We start from the raw sequence: 21,955 nt of genomic DNA, 5'->3' as shown, positions 1-21,955 counted from the left end.
AAATCTATTCTGAGTAATGAAATTTATTGCAATCAGTCTAAGTATCTGTTTTAGACAGCAAAAATTTTGTTATGATGATTTATGTAACTCGCAATATCACAGATGCTTTCTATCATATTCAAAGACACTTCAATTACACTTACAGTAACATCTTTTATTTATAATCTTCAGATAAATAAATCAAGTATTAAATTTTCATAAATCGCGTAGTGTCCAAAATTCCGGGTACATCACTAGTGAAAACTACTTTTTTTTAATTATTATTTATAAAATTGATTCAAAAATCGGTAAGAATTTGAATGCAAAACAAAAAAAGTTACTTATGCGATTAAATTTATTTCTTAAATATATGAAAATTCTATCAATATATTAAATTTCACTCGGGATAGTAAAATAATTTTATGAGAATGACAAATCCTTTTTGATTTAGTAGGATAAATTTTAGCCAGATGTTCTCTATAAGTTATTTCTACTATCGCACGCGTAATTTTTTACTAGAGAAAATAATCTCTGGATTTTAAAACTATTTATAGTTCGCTCAGTCGTATATTAATTTTTTCAAAACTTTTTTTCCGTGGAATTTATTTATTATTGTTGAACTATATCCATATTTAAGCTATCGCCTACGGCGCTGTTTATGCGTACAAAGGATTTTATCTCTTCATTAAGAAGTTGCCAGGACAACAATAACATCAAGTTATGTGTATACATTTAGTCTTATTTAAACATAACTTTGAATACCAAGCAAACTGCGTAATATATTAATAAATTCATATAATACTTAATTTATTACGTAATTAAAAGCGTCCATATTTATTTTTCTTGTTACTCGAGAAATGCAAACGTGGGAGTACTAATTAAAAATTACAATAAGTTAAATGAATATTTTTTATTTCGTGACGTAATGGGTTAATAAATGAAAAAATAATATTTAATATTATAGACTGATAAGAGTATTTGAATGATGTAATGACAGAAGCGATGAGTGGGAAGAAAATAGTCCCTGCGGAAATTATAAGTGTCACGAGAAGAATAAAGGAAGCGGTTAATCGGGATAAGAGAAAGCTTTTTACGGGTTTCTTCCTACTTAAACATTTTGCGGATGTTACCTCTGAGATCGAAACTAACTTTTTGATTCTAATGCTAGTGTAACTTTAATAGCGAGGATTGTAAAACTTTTTTACCTTTAGACGGAGAGAAAATTATGGTCACCGTTACGGTAATAATTACGAGGAATTATGGGATATACGCCCATTATTTATGGAAAAGTTTCCATAATTGGGAACCATTCCTTTAATTATGGTAAAAGTCCCTATATCGTACGGTAATTATTACCGTACTCATGGAAATAGTTCCCATAAAAATAGTTCTCATGGTAAAAGTCCCTATATCGTACGGTAATTATTACCGTACTCATGGAAATAGTTCCCATAGTGACATAGTAATGAATATTAAATCTATATTAGAATAGCTCCTAGGTGCGCCCGGAAATGAACCCTATATTTCATGGTAATTATTACCACAATATCGTGGTAATAATTTAAATTATTTCATAGTAATAATTACCGTAATATTATAGTAAAAATTACCATGATATCATAATAACAATTACCATGATATTATAGTAATAATTACCATAATATTATGATAGTTTTTGCTATGATACTGTGGTAATTATTACTATAATATCATGGTAATTACTACTATAGTACCATAGTAATTATTACCGTGATTGTATGGTAGTTAGTACCACAATATCATTGTAATAATTACCACAATATCATGGTAATAAATATCATGATATTATGGTAATTATTGCTATAGTATCATTGTAAATATTGTCATAATTGTATGGTAGTTATTACCACAATATCATGGCAATTATTGCCACAGTATCACAGTAATTATTACCATAACTGTATGTTAATTATTATTATGATATTATGGAAATTATTGCTATAGTATCATAGTAAATGGTAACTATTACCACAGTATCACAGTAATAATCACCACAATATCATGGTAATTATTATTATGATATTATGGAAATTATTGCTATAGTATCATAGTAAATGGTAACTATTACCACAGTATCACAGTAATAATCACCACAATATCATGGTAATTATTATTATGATATTATGGAAATTATTACTATCATATCATGGTAATAAATATCATGATATTATGTTAATTATTGCTATAGTATCATTGTAATTATTACCATAATTGTATGGTAGTTATTACCACAGTATCACAGTAATTATTACTATAACTGTATGGTAATTATTTCCACAATATCATGGTAATTATTTTTATGATATTATGGTAATTTTTTCTATGATATTATGGTAATAACTATAATATCATGGTAATAAGTATAATGATATTATGGTAATTATTGTGATAGTATCATAGTAATTATTACCATAATTGTATGGTAGTTATTACCACAGCATCATAGTAATTATTACCATAGTATCACAGTAATTATTACCATAATTGCATGGTAATTATTACCACAATATCATGGTAATTATTACCATAATATATGGTAACGTTTTCTATAAATTATGAGAAATGGTAACGATTACTTTAATCACCTAGAAATTATTACCATAATTTTATAGGAACGATACTGATATTGTATAGGAATAAAACCCATATAAATAAGAATGGTTGCCATAATTTTTATAGGTTCCATTCCCATAATATATTGTAATTGTTACCGTATATTTCTCCCCATGTACTTCGATATATGAATTTTTTTTTTCAAATTCAATTGCACTTCTTGTGCGACTAAAATTTAATAAAAGTAAAAACAAAACAAAAAAAAGTCAATAACTTATTTTTGTATCACATAAATTCGATAGAATACTGATGTGAAACTCGTAGTAACGTACGTGACAAGAATTTTTATATTAACAAATGTTTGTGTTTTAAAATTAATCAAAACAGATTAAAGTAAGTTATGTGGGTGAATGTAAATAACAAAAATCTGGCACAGTCACTTGGTAATGAAATTTTGAAAATGTTATAAATAAGAATCCTGCTTCAAGTTCTTGTTGTTAAACATCATAAATATTTATAAACTTAAAATCACAGCAACGGTAATAACAAATACGTTTTATTGAATCACGAAAATAATTTGAAATTTACTCTTATTCAATACTCTCGATCAAAGTATACTTAAACATCAAGTCAATCTATTTTTGATACTTTCAATATCGTTAAATTTATAAATAAGCAACTGCTACAACCATAGTTTACTCATACTGTCAATATTTAATTTAAATGTTAACGCAAACTCGTAAATCCAACGGGTATACGTATTTTTGTTTTATCATTTAATATTTATTATCTTCGATTGATCAAAACTCATTTTATATTTGATTTTATAAATTTATTTATTCGCTCGTAAATATTTTTTTCGGTTCAATAAAAAAAAATTTATATCAACACAAGTTCTTTGAGCGAAATTAAATAAATTGATATTTTATCTAAATCGAACACTGCAAAATAATTGCGGAGAGACCGCGGATTAAATCCGGAGCGGATGACTGTGTATGTATTTATTCCCCTTGGAGTTAAATTTACTCCGAAGGGGAGTTTATTTTAATATCAAAACTTCGAATTGGTGAATGCGAATTTAAATAAAATCCGTAATCACTCCGAATTAACTTCCGATTTTCATGACATTTACACTGTAAAAAATAGCGGAGTCAATGTAGAGCGGATGACTATTTATTTAATCCCCTTGAAGTGAAATTCATTCCTAAGGGGTTTAATTTAGTATTGAAACTCCGAGTCGGAATGAAATTTAATTTTAAAAAGAGTTAGTTTCATTATTTAAACTCAGAATCAGTGAATGCGGATTTAAATAAAACTTGAGTCACTCCGAAATCATTCATCTGAAAAACATTTCCAATTTACTCCGTATTTTTCTAAAGCTCCGTAACTCCAATCGACAGAGAGAATTCGAATTTATATAAAATCCGTGATTACTCTGAATTAACTCCCGATTTTTATGACATTTGCACTGTAAAAAAATCGCGGAGTCAATGCAGAGCGGATGACTATTTATTTAATCCCCTCGGAGTGAAATTCACTCCGAAGGGGTTTAATTTCGTATTGAAACTCCGAGTCGGAATAAAATTTAATTTTAGAAAGAGTTCATTTCAATATTTAAACGCAGAATCGAAGTAAATGCGGATTTAAATAAAACTTAAATTACTCATCTGAAAAAAAATTCCCTATTTACTCCGTATTTTTCTGAAGCTTCGTAACTTCAATCGACAGAGGAATTCGAATTTAAATAAAATCCGCGATCACTCCGAATTAACTCCTGATTTTTATGACATTTGCACTGTAAAAAAATAGCAGAGTCAATGCAGAGCGGATGACTTTTTATTTATTTGATCCCCTCAAAGTGAAATTTACTCCGAAAGAGTTTAATTTAGTATTGAAACTCCAAGTCGAAATTAAATTTGATTTTAAAAAGAGTTCATTTCAATATTTAAACTCAGAATCAAAGTGAAGGCGGATTCAAATAAAACTTAAATCACTCCAAAATCACTCATCTGAAAAAAAATTCCCTATTTGCTCCGTATTTTTCTAAAGCTCCTTAACTCCAATCGACAGAGAATTCGAATTTATATAAAATCCGTGATCACTCCGAATTAACTCCCGATTTTTATGACATTGTAATATCATAAAAATTATCATCTATTTATATTTATTGGTATAAATTGTATAACTAAAATTTTTTTTAACTGAAAAAGTACTAAAACCCTCACATTTGTAATTTATTTCACAAAGTTTATCCTCTCAGCAACTTGTGATACTCTGACGCAAACATGCTAATTAGTAATTACGATGGGATCCCGCATTAATGAGCTTAGTTGTTGATGAAATTGCTTACGGAAATCTATACTATCTCTATTTTGTATTTTCTGCCTTTAATCTGTCGTCTGTTTCTATTTCTATTTCTGCTTTTACGTCCATTTCTACCTCTATCTCTGTCTCTTAATTACTGGTCGGTATTTTCCTGTCTCATTGAAGAAAAACTTTTAATCTATTATGATTATGATAAATCGATTTACAAATTACTTTATTATCGTCGACAAGAATACTTAAAAGCCAAACAAAAAAAAATAAACTTAATTTGCTGACGGAATTTTATAAGAGTCTTAGAGTAATGAAGAATAATAAAAAAACAAATATTACCTTTTATGGGTATCTCAGTTTCAACAATTTCCACATCGCGACTATTTGCTCTCGATCGAGAGCCTCGAGCGAAGCGTAATTTCTTGAAACGGTTAAAATTCTTTTTCAAAATAAAATAATGTTTTACTAAAGCGAAGAACAAAAAATGGATAATAATAAAAATAAGAAAAATCAAATAAAATTCTCTGTTTATTTGATTTTTTTTATTTTTATTAACACTAGAATTTTTATCCTGCAGAAATTTAGTCTCCAGAGATAGCAGTAAATTATAAAATGTCTGGATACTTTTTTATACATTTTATTTATATACTTTTAATGAACTAACAAGTAGAAAAAAAATTACTGTCACTTTATACATTTATATTCACATAAAATCTATAAATATATCAACCCTTGCTATTTAATATGAATCTTAAATGCAAGCGTGGGCTTTTAATTTTAAGCATTATAATCATTAATAATTCACAGCCTCCATTGGGTATTTTTGAAGATCACTAACCTCAATCGATCGTGAAAGACCGAGTACGTTGGACACAGTCTTTGCTTGTCCGAATACTCTCACCACTGGATTATCGTACGGATTACTTGCGCTTCGATGACTGCCAAAACTATCTCGGTTTTTTTTTTTTCATGTTCGTCCCAACAGGTCAAGTTAAACCATTTGAGTTGATCCATTTTTGTCATCAATCTACTTCAATGTTATCAGTTTACCTAGATATATACTATATATATTTTTTATATACGTTATTATTTATTAGTGTCCGTAATAGAACACTTGTAAGAACGCTCATTAATCTTACATTTTCAATAAATTTTTAAAAAAATATTTAACTGATTATTAAATTCAAAAATTTTTTTGTCTTTACACTGAGAAAAATTCGGATTGTATTCGGAGTTCCGATTTTTTTTTTCAATTATTTCACATCCGGGGTAAATAGGAAATTTTTTTTTTTTTTTTCAGCGGAGTAATTTCAGAGTGATCTGGATTTTATTTGAATCCGCATTCACTCCGTCACTCGGAGTTCCGTATTTTTTTTTTTAAATCACTTCGCATACGGGATAAATAGGAAATTTTTTTTTCAACGGAGTAATTTCGGAGTTATCTAAATTTTTTTTTTAAATCCGCATTCACTTCGCCACTTGAAGCTCCGGATTTTTTTTAAAATCATTTCACATACGGGGTAAATAGGAAATTTTTTTTTTTTCAGCGGAGTAATTTCGGAATGGTCTAGATTTTTTTAAAACCGCATTCACTCCGTCACTCGAGCTCCGGATTTTTTAAAAAATCACTTCACATACGGGGTAAATAGGAAATTTTTTTTTTTTTTCAGCGGAGTAATTTCGGAGTAGTCTTGATTTTATTTAAATCCGCATTCAATTCGATTCGGAGTTTTGATATTAAAATAAACTCCCTTTAGTAGTAAACTTTACTCCAAGGGGTTTAAATGAATGCACAGTCATCCGTTCCATATTCACTCCAAAATAACTCTGGATTTGACTCGTGTTCACTCCGAAAATTTTTCCGACTTTATTGCGCACCATTAATACAAATAACCTTCTTTTGACTTTACCGCCATATTTTTATCTTCTATTTCTATTATACCTTTCCAACTCTTGTAAACTATTTAAAGCACTGGCACATTACATAAAGGCATTAAAATTTTCCATTGGAGTATTGTCAGAATTTTGATACTCGTTAAAATAAGACCAGATACAATAGCATCCGGCTGAATGTTGTGTAGAGCTCGTTAGTAAATAACACCACCCCATTAAACACACCCCATACCTAACTTGATATTTATCTGAAATAATAACACATCAATATTATTTTAAAATGTATATAATATATACAATATAATTATTCTATTGATAAATTTTCAATTCCCAATAGCCATCAAATCGTAATTACTGTGTTATCATCCCGAACAAATAACTCGTTTCGTTAGTTATTTAATTTATATCAAACACGCATTTCATTGTTTTATTATTTGACGTTTATTATTATTAACTGAGTCGGAAATGTAAAATAATATAACTGTCCAACAATTTAAATATAAAGCTTAAAAAAAGTTAAACAGCAAGTTTACGATGTTTTGCACTTAACTCTCTACTCGCCGAAGCTTTTACTACCCACTGCGAAAACTTGATCGATTTCTAGTAATTTTCAGACTCTGCCTTCATTGAAATACACTTCCTGTATTCATTTTTATAGGTCTAATGAAAAATAAAACTAAACAAATTTTAAATACACCTGCAGTGTTCAAGGACATTTTATAAATTTAATTATAGACATTATGAGTTAATTCATTTCATTACATAACAAATACATTTTTTTTTTTTTTTTTCAAGGTTAAAGTTCGCGCTTTTTTTTTATTATTCATTTAAATAAAATAATGATAATAATACATTGTAAAAAGAGCGGTGTTAAAAATGGACTCAATTTAACACCGCGTGGTGTTAAAATGAAATAACACTGGTGTAGGCAGTGTAATTAGGCGGTGTTAAAATATCGGTGTAAAATCAGTGTGAAAAAAAATTCCACGTATAGAAATTAGAAAAAAAAATCTGAAAATCGCCTGACCCTGCGGGCCAGCCCCAAAACTTCCCGCTGTTTTCGAGCTCAGGAAGCTCGGAAACATTATTACTTATGAGCTCAAAGAGCTCAAAAATTTGTTAGGCCGGTAAAACATACCTTCACTGAAAAATGATAATTTTTGTCCGACGATATCTTTGGATGGAATGAACTGATTTGAACGTCTTGGTGGCAATCGAAAGGGCTCAACAAGACTTAAAACTGATTACATTTTGAGGCGAATCGAGCAAGTGGTTTATAAGTTATACGCAAAAAACCAAAAACGAAAAAAAATTTTTTAATTTTTATTCTTCGTAAAATTTGTAAACCACGTGACCGATCTACTCCAAAATCTAATCAATTCTAAGTTTTGGTGAACTCTTTCGATTGCCACGAAGTACGTACAAATCGGTTGATTCGTTCCAAAGATATCGTCGGACCAAAAAAGTTTACACACACACACATACACACTGGCGTCCATCCGGGAATAGTCAAAATAGCTTCCTAGGACCTCAAAACATCGACATCTGATGAAAACTCGATTTTCGAAAATCGGACCGAAACCAATAACTTCTCTTCTTTTGAAAATTTGAAATTTTCTTAGCAGGAAGTTAAAAATATAAAAATTTAATGAAGGAAATTTCAATTTTGCTGTATACTTGTTTAAATAATTATTTATGTTATACGTAATTTATTTAAAAATTACACAATTTCACGCCTATCATTTCAATCATCAATAGTTTAATTAATTAATAAAAAATACTAATTAACTGTAGTGATCGAGTAAGTAAAAATATTCACAAAAAAGAATATTTTAATAGCGGGAAATTTTTTTAACACCGGTAGCGGTGTTATTTTAACACCTACACTACCTGGACTTACCCTGGTTTTTTTTGTAGTGTAATAATAATAATAATAATAATAATAATAATAATGATAATAATAATATATAAATACATTGAATAGTTGGATAAATTCATATATAAATATTTATATATTCACAAACAATGTTTATGTATTGAAGTAATTTACGTGGGTAAATTGAATAAATTGAATTAACTATGGCATAAAAACTTAATGGATGATAACCCACGATTTATATAAATATGTTTAGTAATTAAACAATAGCTATATTTGTACATGATTTTAACGTAACATTACAGAATAAATATGATGAGTTAACAAATATGTTTGATATGAGACCATTTAATTTATACAAGTAGAGAGAACAATGAAAATGGTTTGGATCGATAAACGAGAGCTTTAATAATTACTAAATAATTAAACAATACAAATGAGTTGATGCCATGTTGACCTTGTTTTTTTTTTTGCAAGACTTTTTTTTACCGAAAATTACCGGGTAATTTGGAACGATGATGGGACGGAGAAAAAAAAATGATTATCAATTTTTGTAACTATTTTTAGTTTATGATGAAAAATTGAACTTGGAATAATATTTCACTCTGGGTGAATCTGAGAGATCTTTGTAGAGAAAATAACTTATGATGTCCGAGGATTACTTAAATTGCGAGGTAGTTTTTAGTAAAAAATTCTCTTTGCACGGATGTCCGTGTCTCGTTTTTCTATAAAACTTTTAAATCTTTTTAAATATTTTACCGGTTATTATAAAAGGCATGGAAATAAAAAAAAGAAACTTTTCCAATCTCACGTTTTATGCAACAAAACTTAAGTTATTTATTTTTTTTTCCAAATTTCCATTGAAATTTTTTTCCAAAAAAGTTTTCCATTAAAATTATAAATTGGCTAATAAATTATAGCTTATGATCAATAGATTTTTATTATATTTTTTATAACAGATTTCGATTGGAAAAAAAAACTCAAGTGAAGTTTAATGAAAAATCAAATTTTTTCTCTGATTTTCCAGAAAAATTTTGAAGAGCCAGTAATAAGTTTTCAAAAAAAAAAATATGTTAGTTATCGACCTTGCTATTAAAGTTTCAGATTACGGTTACCGAGTTTAATTTTTTAAATTATCGACTAGAGGTACCGTTTTTGGCCACTACAGGGCCAATTTTGGACACTGAAAAAATAAAAATAATAATTTGGACAAGTCGTAATGTCATAATTAATTTACAAAATGTGTACACAGATACTTCAACTGTTACAATAGAAATTTTATTTTACACTTTTTCATTAATTACAATAACGTATTGAATGTCCAAAAATGGAGCAGTAGCTGCATACAATACTACCCTATTGTGCATTCAGTTCTGCGTGTAGCCTCCAGCCTAGTATCCATAACTTTTCCATATAATACTAAAAACTAAATAAAAATTGTCCGGCAACAAACCCGTGTAAAAAAAATTTTTATTCATAATGAATTTAGATCTGAATTTCATGACAAAACTCAGATCGTGACACAAATATGACTTTTATCATGAATTTACTCCAACTTTTAGTGTGAAATAACGGTGTACAATTCTCTCGGTGTAAATTTTCCATCCGTGTAATTTTAACACGGTGTAATCTACTTTTTTACACCATTCCGTGTTACTTGTAATTTTGATTAATGAGATACAAACGATCATTGTATAGTTTTAACTACTCAATCAATAACTACATTAATTTTATTTAGATATTAAATAGTATTTTGAATATTTAAATATTTTTATGATTAATTTTCTTAACGCAAAATTATCTTGAATTATACATTTACACATTTGACGGTGTTAAAATTTTAAATTCACACCGCCTAGATTTAACACAGAATTTAGTGTAATTTTCACACCAAAATTTTGACACCGAGACATTTACACTACACCGGGTCCAAAAATTTTTTAACAGTAAATTTATTATGAACAATAATTTTTTTACACGGGAAACATTTAATGTTTACAAAATAATATTAAAGTACCAAACTTTTCATATTTTCAATTTTTTATTTTTTCAAATCGTGATACTTTCGATTCTCCTTGAAAAAAAAAAAAAAAAAAAAAAAAAAATTAAGAATCAATACGGATACATTTGGATCGTGAGTGAACTCACATCTCACATCTGTTATTTATTTTTTTCTACAAAAAAAAAAACATATCCGCAAATATTAAAAAGTTATTAAAGCGGAAAAAAACATTTTTACTCAGAGGGAATTTGAAATATTTTCATAAAAAAAATAAATTTAATTTTTAGTTGAAGAGCCAGAGGAATAAACAAAATATTGGTCTAAAAAACGAGTTATTTTTTCGGACAACAGATTATTTTTTTTAATGCTCACGTGTTTGAAGCACGTGGATGTAAAAAGAGACGGGTTAGTTAATGTAGCGAAATTCAGAGCCGACAATTACTTTACAAACGATGCGTTGAGTAATCGTTACGTGAAATTAATAATGTTTTTAGTGATGATTATTTAAAGTTATTAATTACGTGGCGTAAGCGGGCATGGAAGTAACCAGTAAGCGGAGATGATTTATTGTCATTTATCTATCTGTTGTATAACGTTTATTTATTTTTTATTACAGCTGATATCTATGAGACTATAGGAGAGGATGAGCTGAAGAACTACGGGGCTGGACTAGACACCGAATGCGTCGGGGGAGGCAGAATCAATCATAATGCGCCGGCAAAAACTATCAAGGTTTATGGATACTCGCAGGTAGGGGAGAGCTATCGATTTATGAGTTTCATACAAAAGTAAAATATACTGGGTAATGTGGTCACTAGGAAATTTGCGTGATTATACAGAATAAATTGGATTTTATTTAGAGATACGTAATCATTCAGTCAATATTTCATTGGTTACAAAAAAAAAAAATCTGGGGTGAAAATAATTTTTGAAATAGAATTCAAATAAATCCACGCGGCGGCTAAAATTATTTACTGCAATTGGACAGAATAAATTTGGATTTAAAATAATTTAAGAAAAAAAAACAATGAAATTCAAATTAAATTTTGTTGATTTTTATTTTACTTGAGAAAATGGCGGAAACTTTAACTGACGTTTTGACCTTTGACAGTAAATTGAATCAAAATTCAGTTACCCTTTAAACTTTTTAGTAGTTAATTTAGTTCGTGTTGACACGCGTGTTAAAAAAACTTTTAATTTATTTAAAAAAAAAGATTGATTATTATTTTAAAAAACAATGAAAGTCGACTTTAAAATATTATCCAAGTAACATCTGTTAGCTCCACATTTTGCTTTTATTTCTTAACTTTTTCTAAAACTTAAAGATTTTAGAAACTATAGTTAGGCTATTGATTTCAGGGGGATAGCCACTGTGAGGACCGAAAAAATAGGTGATTTTCGGGAATGTTTTTGACTGGGATAATAAAAGAATTTGGGGATCGGGTTTCTTTTGTATTATAAAGTATACATTGAAGATAATTTTCCTAAATTTTTATTAAAAAATATCATGTTGTTACAAAGTTATAAGCATTTTTGTGGAGCACCAAAAAAATTTCCCCCACCACGGTCTCATCTCTAACTCAAAAACGGATTATCAGAAAAAAATAACCAAACCGCGTTGTAATCTGTATGCATGTGGTTATCTTTCCACGTAGGGGATTTTGAAAATTTGGATTTGAAAGAAAATGGCGACATATCAAAAATTTTTTTTGTTTTTTTTCTCATTTGTTTGGATTCAAACAGCCCTAAAAAATCTTAAAAATCAAAATTTTCAAAATCTCCTACGTCCAACTTTAGCTACTGAATAGACGAATACGGAAAAAAAAAGTTGTGAATCGGTTGATATTTATGCAAATTACAGGTGCGACCAGTTCAAAAAAAGTAGTTTTGAGAAAAACGCGTTTAAAGTTTTTAGTCGATGCACCGGTAAATTGACGCGCTGTCACAAAAATGACTATAACTTGAAAAATATTCGGAAGTTTCATATAAAACTCGAGATACATATTTTTGAATATTTAAACTTTGATTTAATAAAAAAAAAAATATTTTTTTTTTGAATTTCATAGTGGCTATCCCTCTTAATAATTTAAAAAAAAATTACCAACGTTTTCATATTTAAAGAAGAAAGAAAAGTAATTAAATATTTTTGTTAATATTTGAGTACTTTCGGTTACTTGTTTAAAACTAATGAGTAATTGATGGATAGATTAATTTATTGAAATGCGGGTTTCAAGGATTTTTTAAATTCGTGAAGGTTGCGCGTGACCAGATGAATTTTTTTTTATTATATTTAATGAACACAAAATAAATTTTCATTTCAGGGATTTGGAAAAGCTGACCATACTATCGCGGTTGGATTATTGAAGAAGAAATACCCCGATTACGAAATCACTTGGTCTGACGAAGGCTATTAGGAGATAAAGTTATTACTTAAATAAAATGCTTTGGCAAGTACATTTAAATCTGCCATTCGAATTTCAAAATATTGTGCAACTTATTTATATTGTATTCATGTATCCCGTGTGAAACTTTCAAATAAATTATTTATGAGTGAAATTTGCATTGTCCAAATATCGGTACTACAGACTTCTGTGTACTGGCAATCGGTTCCATAGAAACCCGAGGATATCAAGCGAATTTCCGGTGTTGAATACGCCGGGATCTAGTTTTACAACGGGAGATATTACCGTTGAATCATAAAGTCTTTCGTTTGACGAAAAAATTTTTTGATTTTTCTAAAGATGGAGTCTTCTGTCCAACGAAGCGATCAAATTTTTTTTTATTTGAACATCCGGTAAAAAAAAAACTAATTAGAAATAATTTTTTATAAAAAATAATAAAAATCGACTTTTTTTTTTTAAATTCAATTGAAAAAATTGCAATTTTGATTTTCCAGTTCATTTGAGTCCGTAAATTTTTTCATAATCTGAATAATTTTTTTTTTATCAAAGTCGATAAAATAAAAATTTTTTAAATTAAGAAAATTCTATCGAATCGAATATTAATTTTCTTTTTTGTTTCGGTAACTAAGTAACGATACTATTTATTATCATAAAAGTTTATATGATGATTCATTTAAAAATTATCAGTATGAAATCAGTAAAAAGTGTCGCCAGTAAATTCAAATCTATAATAATAACAAACCCGCGATTTTATTCTGAGTCAAAATCAAAATCGCAAACCATAAACGAAATTTACGATGAAAAAAATGTTTTACCTGATGGATCTAGTCAAGAACCGAATTCACAAAGTCGCGAAGAAGAACCGAAATATCGCGAGGTTTCAATAGAAGATCAAGCCTTCATAGACCCCACGGCGTTCGTCAACGAACTAGTAAATTACGCTCTACCCAAGTGCGCGGCTCCAAAACTGCTGCCACCAGACCCCTGTCCTTTTTTATCTTCAACTGAATCAGAGCCAGAAAACAGCGATAAGTTTTTCTTCCTATCAACAAATTTACCCAAACCACCGTCTCCGCCAGTGATTCTCTGCCCGTGTCCGCCTCCTCCGAAGCTTCCTCCGGAGTGTCCCCGCTCTTCAAAAATTTCCGACATAAACCTCGACCACAATTTCTATCTAAATTTGAGAAAACCAAATTTTCCAAAGCCGAAAAATCTAAACGACTGTCTGCCCAAGTCCTAAAAATTATGAAATGACAATAAAATATTTCCATAAAAATTTTTTGTTCCGTCATTTTACTTCTTAAAATTAATTAGATATATTAATTATTTATGTTTAGGTGATAAACGTGATTATTATTAATATAAATGTGGAATTTACCGGATACGTGTGATGTCATAATACATAAAACTGCTATCATTTATATAAATATATAAAAAGCTCCGCTGGGGGTGAATGCAGACCCTCGGCATTTTTCTTTCGCTTCTTCGGCATTGTCCGGCCTGTCTTTTACCATTTTTTCTGGCATACTCGAACCGTTTGTAATAAATAACTCGATTATCCTCAACTGAAGAGCATTAACGAGCTGTCAACAGTTTTTTTTCACTTCGCTCCTCTATTATTACCATCGGAAAAATCAAAGCTTATTCATGAACTCGATGACTTTTATTAAATAAACGAAATCTTAAATATATATAAAATAGTTGTATATGAGGGCACATAAATATTATGAAGATAAGATAAAGTTGATTGGTTGGCAAGTGCTCCTCCCACAGTCGGTGAATTTTTATCCGCGATCGTTCGCGAAACGTAAGTGACGTTTCCATTCCGGTGCGGGAGGATAATCCGGTAGCTGTAGGGTCGGAAAAGAGAGTCCCGGATGGGTTCGCTCGATGGAAATGAGCGGGACGGATAAACTTTGAAGCGACTGGCCTCCAGGGTAATGCATAATTCAAGAATCGTCACTGGCGAGGATATTGCCAATTTGGCGTCGATGAAAATACGATCGGATTCGTCGAGCCGACTGCTCGTATCTTCAATAGTTTCAACCAGCAACTGCCTGCCTACGGTTGGATAGTGAATTTACCGTCTCTTAATTCTCTCTCTCTTACATCCAGTAATCACTCATTTATTGCTCTAATCATTTTGTTAATTATCCAGAAAAAAATCAAATCTTTAATAAAAAATATGATACTCGAGTTAGCCGACGTCTAATAATCTTTGGAAATTTTTTGGAACGATTAATTATGAAAAAAAAAAAATTTGAAAAATTACACTTATAATTTTTTTAATTTTCTACATGTGCATTTTTTTAGTTTTTCTTTTTTTGTAATTAATTTGTTGAAAAAAAAAGTCCAAAAATTTTTAACTGTCTGTTAAGTTCTGATACTGAAATTAGCCAACGTCTAATAATTTTTGGAAATTTTTTTGAAACGATTAATTATGAAAAAAAAATATTTTGAAAAATTACACTTGTAGTTTTTTTAATTTCCTACATGTGCATATTTTTAGATTTTTTTTTTGTAATTAATTTGTTGAAAAAAAAAATCAAAAAATTGTTAATTTTCTGTTAACTTCTGATACTGAAATTAGCCGACGTCTAATAATCTTTGGAAATTTTTTTGAACGATTAATTATGAAAAAAAAATATTAAGAAAAATTGCACTTACAGTTTTTTGAATTTCCTACATGTGCATATTTTTTTTTTTTTTTAATTAAATTGTTGAAAAAAAAAATTCCAAAATTTTTAATCGTCTGCTAACGTCAGTCATGAAAAAATTACTCTGAGCATAAATATTTTAATTAAGATGTAAAAAAAAAAAAATATATATATAATTGATTTGTGCTGGCAGACCTTGACGAATTTATGATACTGATTGATGAAAGATGATCGGACTGTACATAAAACCCTGAAAAAAAAAAATGATTTTACCCCGAGATAATTTTTGTATAAAAGAGTATTAAATATTTATACCGTATTGGGGTTTTGAAATTTATGTTTAACTATGAAAAGAATACATTGGTATCAATTCAATTTGTCAACACTCGTAATTATGATATTATACCGAATGTGGGTGGACTTTAAGAGTGAAAGAGAAGGAGAGTCATATGTGTGGACATAGAAGGGGGAAATAAAAGTATATCGGGAAGCGCCTCGACCATCAATAATCTATAAAAACGTCTTTTACAACAATGAGTCCGTGACTAAATTTGTAGACGAAGCTGCTGTGGATTATAACTTATGGCGCTGAGGATCGCGTTGTTTAACGTTAATTTTCTGAGCTTACGTGTTGTACTGCTAAAAAATCGGGATTAGTTTTATCGGATTCCATCGTCACGCGTATGGCCAGAGACCTCGTGCGAGGGTTCATGGTCCAGGTGTCATTTATATTACAGACTATAAATATATAAATATATATAACATAGATTTTCAAAAATTTTAGATTTGTAATTCAATAGTTTGTCGAGCGATGTCTAATCTCTGAGAAGGGAGTGATAGATAAGTATAAAAAATGTCGGTTGCAAATTAAATCAGGAGCGGGACTTGGCCACTGCTATGAAGAAATTGAGGGAGAGAGAGTCCGCAAATATCTGGGGGGTAGAGAAAGCGTTATTTATTACTCCGGATACGCGAATACGGTAAAACTTGCCTGGTTCCGGATCCGCCGGAAACTTTCCTCGGTCTTTTCACGTACTTTTTTTTTTATGCCCTCTCGCCAGTTCTTCATTAATGTCACAATAGTGTATGAAGACATTCAGAAAATATTGAGGGTCATTTTTGATAATAAGCTTTTATAATACCAAATTAAACTCGACGTTTTATGAATCATCTGCAGACTAAAAAAAGTATAAAGCGGATGGAATTTTATATATATAATTTTGAACAACTTTGAGCAAATTGGATTTAAGACTTTGCCGAAGCTGAACACTCCCGGAAACTCGAGGGGTAACCGTCCAAATGGTTCTTTTAAGTCTGGAAAAAGCTTGCCGTTGCGATATCCTCATATATATCAAGGACTTTATCTATCCATTCGTCTCTGCTGCTATTTACTATCCTCGGCATATCTAATGCCAATAAAAATCAATATGTCATCTTGTCATCTTATAAATTTTAATAAAATATCAACGATACAATCGTAAACAAAAGAGTCCCTGAGGACTTTACACGGTCTGCACGGTGTGAATTAAAGGTGTGAAATATCACGCGGTGTACTTTTAACGTTATGAGTAAGGCCAGGATTTTTTCCTTAATTGAAAAATATGACAATTAATAATTAATGATGTCAAATTTTTGATATTACAGCAAAAATATTGGTCGTACAGAAAAATTTTTCAAGTAAAAGTTGTTCAAAATTCAATTTTCTAAAAATAATGTCTCTTATAATTTTTCTTTAGAATTAATAAAAAAGCCGTAATTTCAAAATTAAGATTTTCATAATTAACAAAAATTTGAATCATTCATTATGAATCTTAATTTTTGAATTACAGTAAGATATTGGTCGTATAAAAAAGTCATAAGAGACATTTTTTTAGAAAATTAAATTTCCTCCAACTTTTGTTCAAAAACTTTTTTTATAAGACCAATATTTTCGCCGGAATATCAAACATTTGAACCATTCATTTCAAAATTAAGGCTAAAATCTTGTCCCTAGAGTGTTTTCTTTCACACCGTTCGGTGTTATTACCTCAAATATTGCCCAGTAATATCTGTAGTGAAAAATTATCAAATAATATACAGGTTGCAACCCTAGTATATTATTATTATTGATGTAAATTATTTTGAAATAAAAATTATTTTAATTATTATTTGAAATAAAAATAGAAAATAATCGAGAGTTTTAAATAGACACTGTAAAAAAATTTGGTGTAAAAATGACCCCGAGAAGTTTACACGGCCGTATAGTGTGAAATAACGGTGTAAAAAATTCTCGGTGTAAATTATCCACCGGTGTAATTTTTACACCGTGTAATCTACTTTTTTACACCATTCCGTGTTTTTATTAAATTTAACACGATATATGGTGTAATTTTCACACCAAAATTTTTATACCGACTCATTTACCCTACACCTACTCCAAAATTTTTTTACAGTGCATATATTTACGCCATTGGTGGTGTGAATGTTCTAATTCATGCAGTCCAAAATTTAAAACCGTGCAACTTTCACACCAGCAGTCTTGAAAATTTTAACACCATGGACTCAAAATTTTTTACAGTGTACAAGTAACTCAGGGTATTACTCTATTAAATGTGCATACGTCTCAAGAGCGGTTGCGCATTTGGTGAATAGTAGGGCGGCATTAAATTCACCATCATCATTAATATAAACTCGCCCCATTCCCGAGCCATAGACTCTCACATCGCAGTGAAACCGGGGTCAAACGGAACACCCCATCGATAATTCTCATGCAGTTAGCAACATATATACCAACATATACCCCTGTATCAAATCGGTCTCCCTTGATCACTTGAAGACAATAACGAGTAGTAGTTATAAATGTATTAAACTGCATAGTCCATTGTTGCATATTTGTCAATCTCTTGAGTCATGTAACCCAGCCCTTGACTTTCTTTCTCCCATCAACATCGCCAGCCTCCTCGGGCAGTGTAACTGCTCACTTACAGCCTTAACCGTGAGAGTTTCAACCCTCAACTGAGCAATAGGGTGGAGTATTAAGAACACTCGTGCTCATTACCACCACAGTAGCCAGTTCTCAGCCTTCTATCGTCCTCAGAATAAAGTGGAAACACTAAATAAATTAATGACGCGATGATTGACAAAAAAAAAAAAAATAAAAATAACCGCAAATCGATATATATTTTTATGTCTGCATGAGCGGTACTCTGCAGAGGTTTCCACAGGCAGTGATTTTCTGATTAGCAAAGGCTCGACTGGTTGCGGTTAACCGGCGTTAGGTTGACGATTGGTATGCATGGGCTGGGACTATGGAGCCTCAGGCCTTCGAACCCTCTCACCACGGCAATCTCTCTGACTATCTGCACAACTATCCTCGCTCTATCACTTTCCTGTCCCTCCACAATCCTTACAAACCTAGATAAACCATTACATATAATTATTTGCTACACCCATAGCGGAAATAACAACTCTTGTACATATATTATATATACAATCTCTTTTAAATGAAACTTAATTCCACTAAATGGGTATTGAATTACAGATTACCGGTTTTTACCTCCAGCTATATGTAAATAAATAAATAAATAAATAATTTAATATTTTATTATTTTTACTGCATCTACTGTACTGTCAAAAATTTTAAGTCAATTCGGGTGATATGGATTTTATTTAAATCCAAATTCACTCGGAGTTCCGGAATTTAAAAAAAAATCATTCCACATACGGAGTAAATATGTGAATTAAATGTAAATCGGATAAAATTAAAAAAATGCGCATTTATGGAATTTAAAAATCAGTATGTGCATTTTTTTTTATTTTTATATTTTTAATTGTTTAAGTCGTTTATTTGTAATTTAAAATTTGTCTCGTCTGTTATTCACTCATTTTTTGCGATACTGAAGCCGACGTCAATTAAATTTTGAATTTTTTAAAAATCCATAAATTAAAAAAAAATCATTTAAAAAATTATACCTATAGTTTTTTTAATTTTCTACGTGTGCATATTTTTAGTTTTTTTTTTTTTTTTTAATTAAATCGTCGAAAACAAAATTTGAAAATTTTAAATTGTCTGCTAACTTCAGGATCATATGAGTGTAAATGTAGCCGCCTTAAGACAATTTTTTAATTACACATAATTAATTAAATAATTAAAACAATAAAATTTTTAAAAAATGCATATACTGAATTTTGAATTTTCTAAATATGTATTTTTTTTTTTTTTTTTTTTTTATAAACATTTCTATTTATTATTTCAAAATTTAAAAAATTGTCAGATATCCGCTAACTTTACTATCACCAGTATCATTCATTTTTTTTTTCTAGATTACAAACAATTAACAATTTTCGCATTTTTTCCACAGATTAATTACAAAAAAACATTTTTTTAAAAAATGCACCTATAAAAAATTTAAAAAACTACAGGTGCAATTTTTTCAAATATTTTTTTTTATCCTCTATCATTTTAAAAAATCAAAATTATTAGACCTGGCAAATTTCAGTATCCGTTTTTTCTGTCAACTGAATTTAATTTATGTAAATGATTTAAATTATCGGTCATTTTTCAACGATTTACTTTTGTTTGACACCAACCACTCAACATACATTAACCCTCAGTTAAGTTACGCGCGTGTATACCAATTCCATAGGATGAGAAGGGGATTGTGTAATAATTCTCCTTCATGTCTCTATACATATATCAGGGTACTATTCACTCACATTAATATATATACATACATACAGTCACCCAATTGGGGGTTACTATTTCCCATGGGCTATAGTACTTTGATTATCCCGTGACGGCGTATACACTCTGTCAAGTGACACGCTAAACCACAGTAAAAAAAAAATAGCACGTTGCGATCAAGTCAAGAGAGAGTTAAGTGTATTTTATAGTGTGTATAATAAAAGTATATAGTAATACTTTTGTAACGTGCCAATAGACTTGGGTCAATTGAATATTTTATTCCATGTATCGAGGTTGCATGTATGCAAGACACTCGTCATCATTATTGTTGTTGTTGGATACTCGATATACTGCAGCCACAGTCACTGTTTTAAAGTACCGAATACGAAGGAAGCAAACGTTAAATAGACCAGGCAGTTGTTATTAATTGTCGGTTTGGAGGATCCTCGAGCGAGCACTTTGTGATATTAACAAACTGGTATGTTAGTATTTAAATATTGAGTGGGCACTCATTGTCGCAATACAACTCCATCACCGGAATCAAGGATCTGTGAATTGAAATATCTATGTGGTGAAAAAATATTTAACAGTTAGAGTCAGGCATCGATGTACGGTTTAATTAAATTATGTATTTGTGAGAAGGAGAGGGGGGAGAGAGAGTTGATATGAAATATTTAGTCATGGGTTATTTTTATTTATATAAATACTTTTAATTATTTATGTTTATGTTGATGTTGAGTGTACACTTGATAGTTTTTCAGAATTAATAAATCTTAGTTCGTGTCCGTTATAATGATAGCATTAGTCTCGATACTTAGTTCTCTTGGTGTAATTCAGGATCTCGTGTTTTATTCTGAATCGTCGACACGTGAAGCCACGTGTCTTAAAAACTCCCTTGTATATTATAACTTAGCCCTCAAATGTGGTCACAATGTTCATTTTTAAATTTAAGTCTATCATATTTTATTATTATTATTATTATTATTATAAATATATATGTATATATGTATGTATAGAAAAATTTAGTTCTAATATTTAATATGAGAAATAATCAAGATCCTAAAGTTAACAGACAGTTATAAATTTTTTGATTTTTTTTTTCAACAAATAAATTACAAAAAAAAAAACTTAAAAAATGCACATGTAGAAAATTTAAAAAACTATATGTGGAATTTTTTATATATTTTTTTTTTATATTTCATCGTTTTAAAAAAAATCCAAAAATTATTTGACCTCGGCTAACTTCAGTATCATGAAGATAACAGACAGTTACAAATTTTTGGATTTTTTTTTTCAACAAATAAATTACAAAAAAACAAAACTAAAAAAATGCACATGTAGAAAATTTAAAAAACTATAAGTGCAATTTTTCAAAATATTTTTTAAAAAATTATTTATTGTTTAAAAAAAAATCCAAAGACTATTGGACGTCGGCTAACCTCAGTATCATAAGTTAACAGACAGTTACAAATTTTCGAATTTCTTTTTTCAACAAATAAATAACAAAAAAAAAAAACTAAAAAAATGCACATGTGGAAAATTTGAAAAACTGTAAGTGCAATTTTTCGAAATATT

General features: G+C 29.5%; 2 protein-coding genes across 4 annotated transcripts in view; one reads left to right on the top strand and one right to left on the bottom strand.

Annotated features, from left to right (window-relative positions):
• The window catches only part of LOC130667994 (arrestin homolog), a 29,492-nt gene extending 22,643 nt beyond the window's left edge, over nt 1-6,849 (bottom strand). Inside the window, exon 1 of one of the 3 annotated variants that reach the window (XM_057469965.1) lies at nt 5,726-6,849. The gene's annotated coding sequence lies outside the window, so the exon portion shown is untranslated. Of the gene's footprint in view, nt 1-3,159; nt 3,284-5,226; nt 5,353-5,725 lie in introns of those variants that run through there. The other 2 variants (XM_057469966.1, XM_057469967.1) reach the window with 2 other exon arrangements.
• The window catches only part of LOC130667999 (14 kDa phosphohistidine phosphatase-like), a 37,582-nt gene extending 24,368 nt beyond the window's left edge, over nt 1-13,214 (top strand). Inside the window, exons 3-4 of the mRNA XM_057469973.1 lie at nt 11,275-11,408; nt 12,980-13,214. Coding sequence (XP_057325956.1) covers nt 11,275-11,408; nt 12,980-13,072 — 227 coding nt within the window. The 3' untranslated portion in view covers nt 13,073-13,214. The remainder of the gene's footprint in view (nt 1-11,274; nt 11,409-12,979) is intronic.
• Nucleotides 13,215-21,955: the final 8,741 nt, after the last annotated feature.

Source organism: Microplitis mediator, chromosome 5 (genome assembly GCF_029852145.1).
Source record: "Microplitis mediator isolate UGA2020A chromosome 5, iyMicMedi2.1, whole genome shotgun sequence".
NCBI lineage: Eukaryota > Metazoa > Arthropoda > Insecta > Hymenoptera > Braconidae > Microplitis > Microplitis mediator.
The sequence above is the reverse complement of the archived record's forward strand: the minus strand, read 5'-3'. Positions and strand labels throughout refer to the sequence as shown.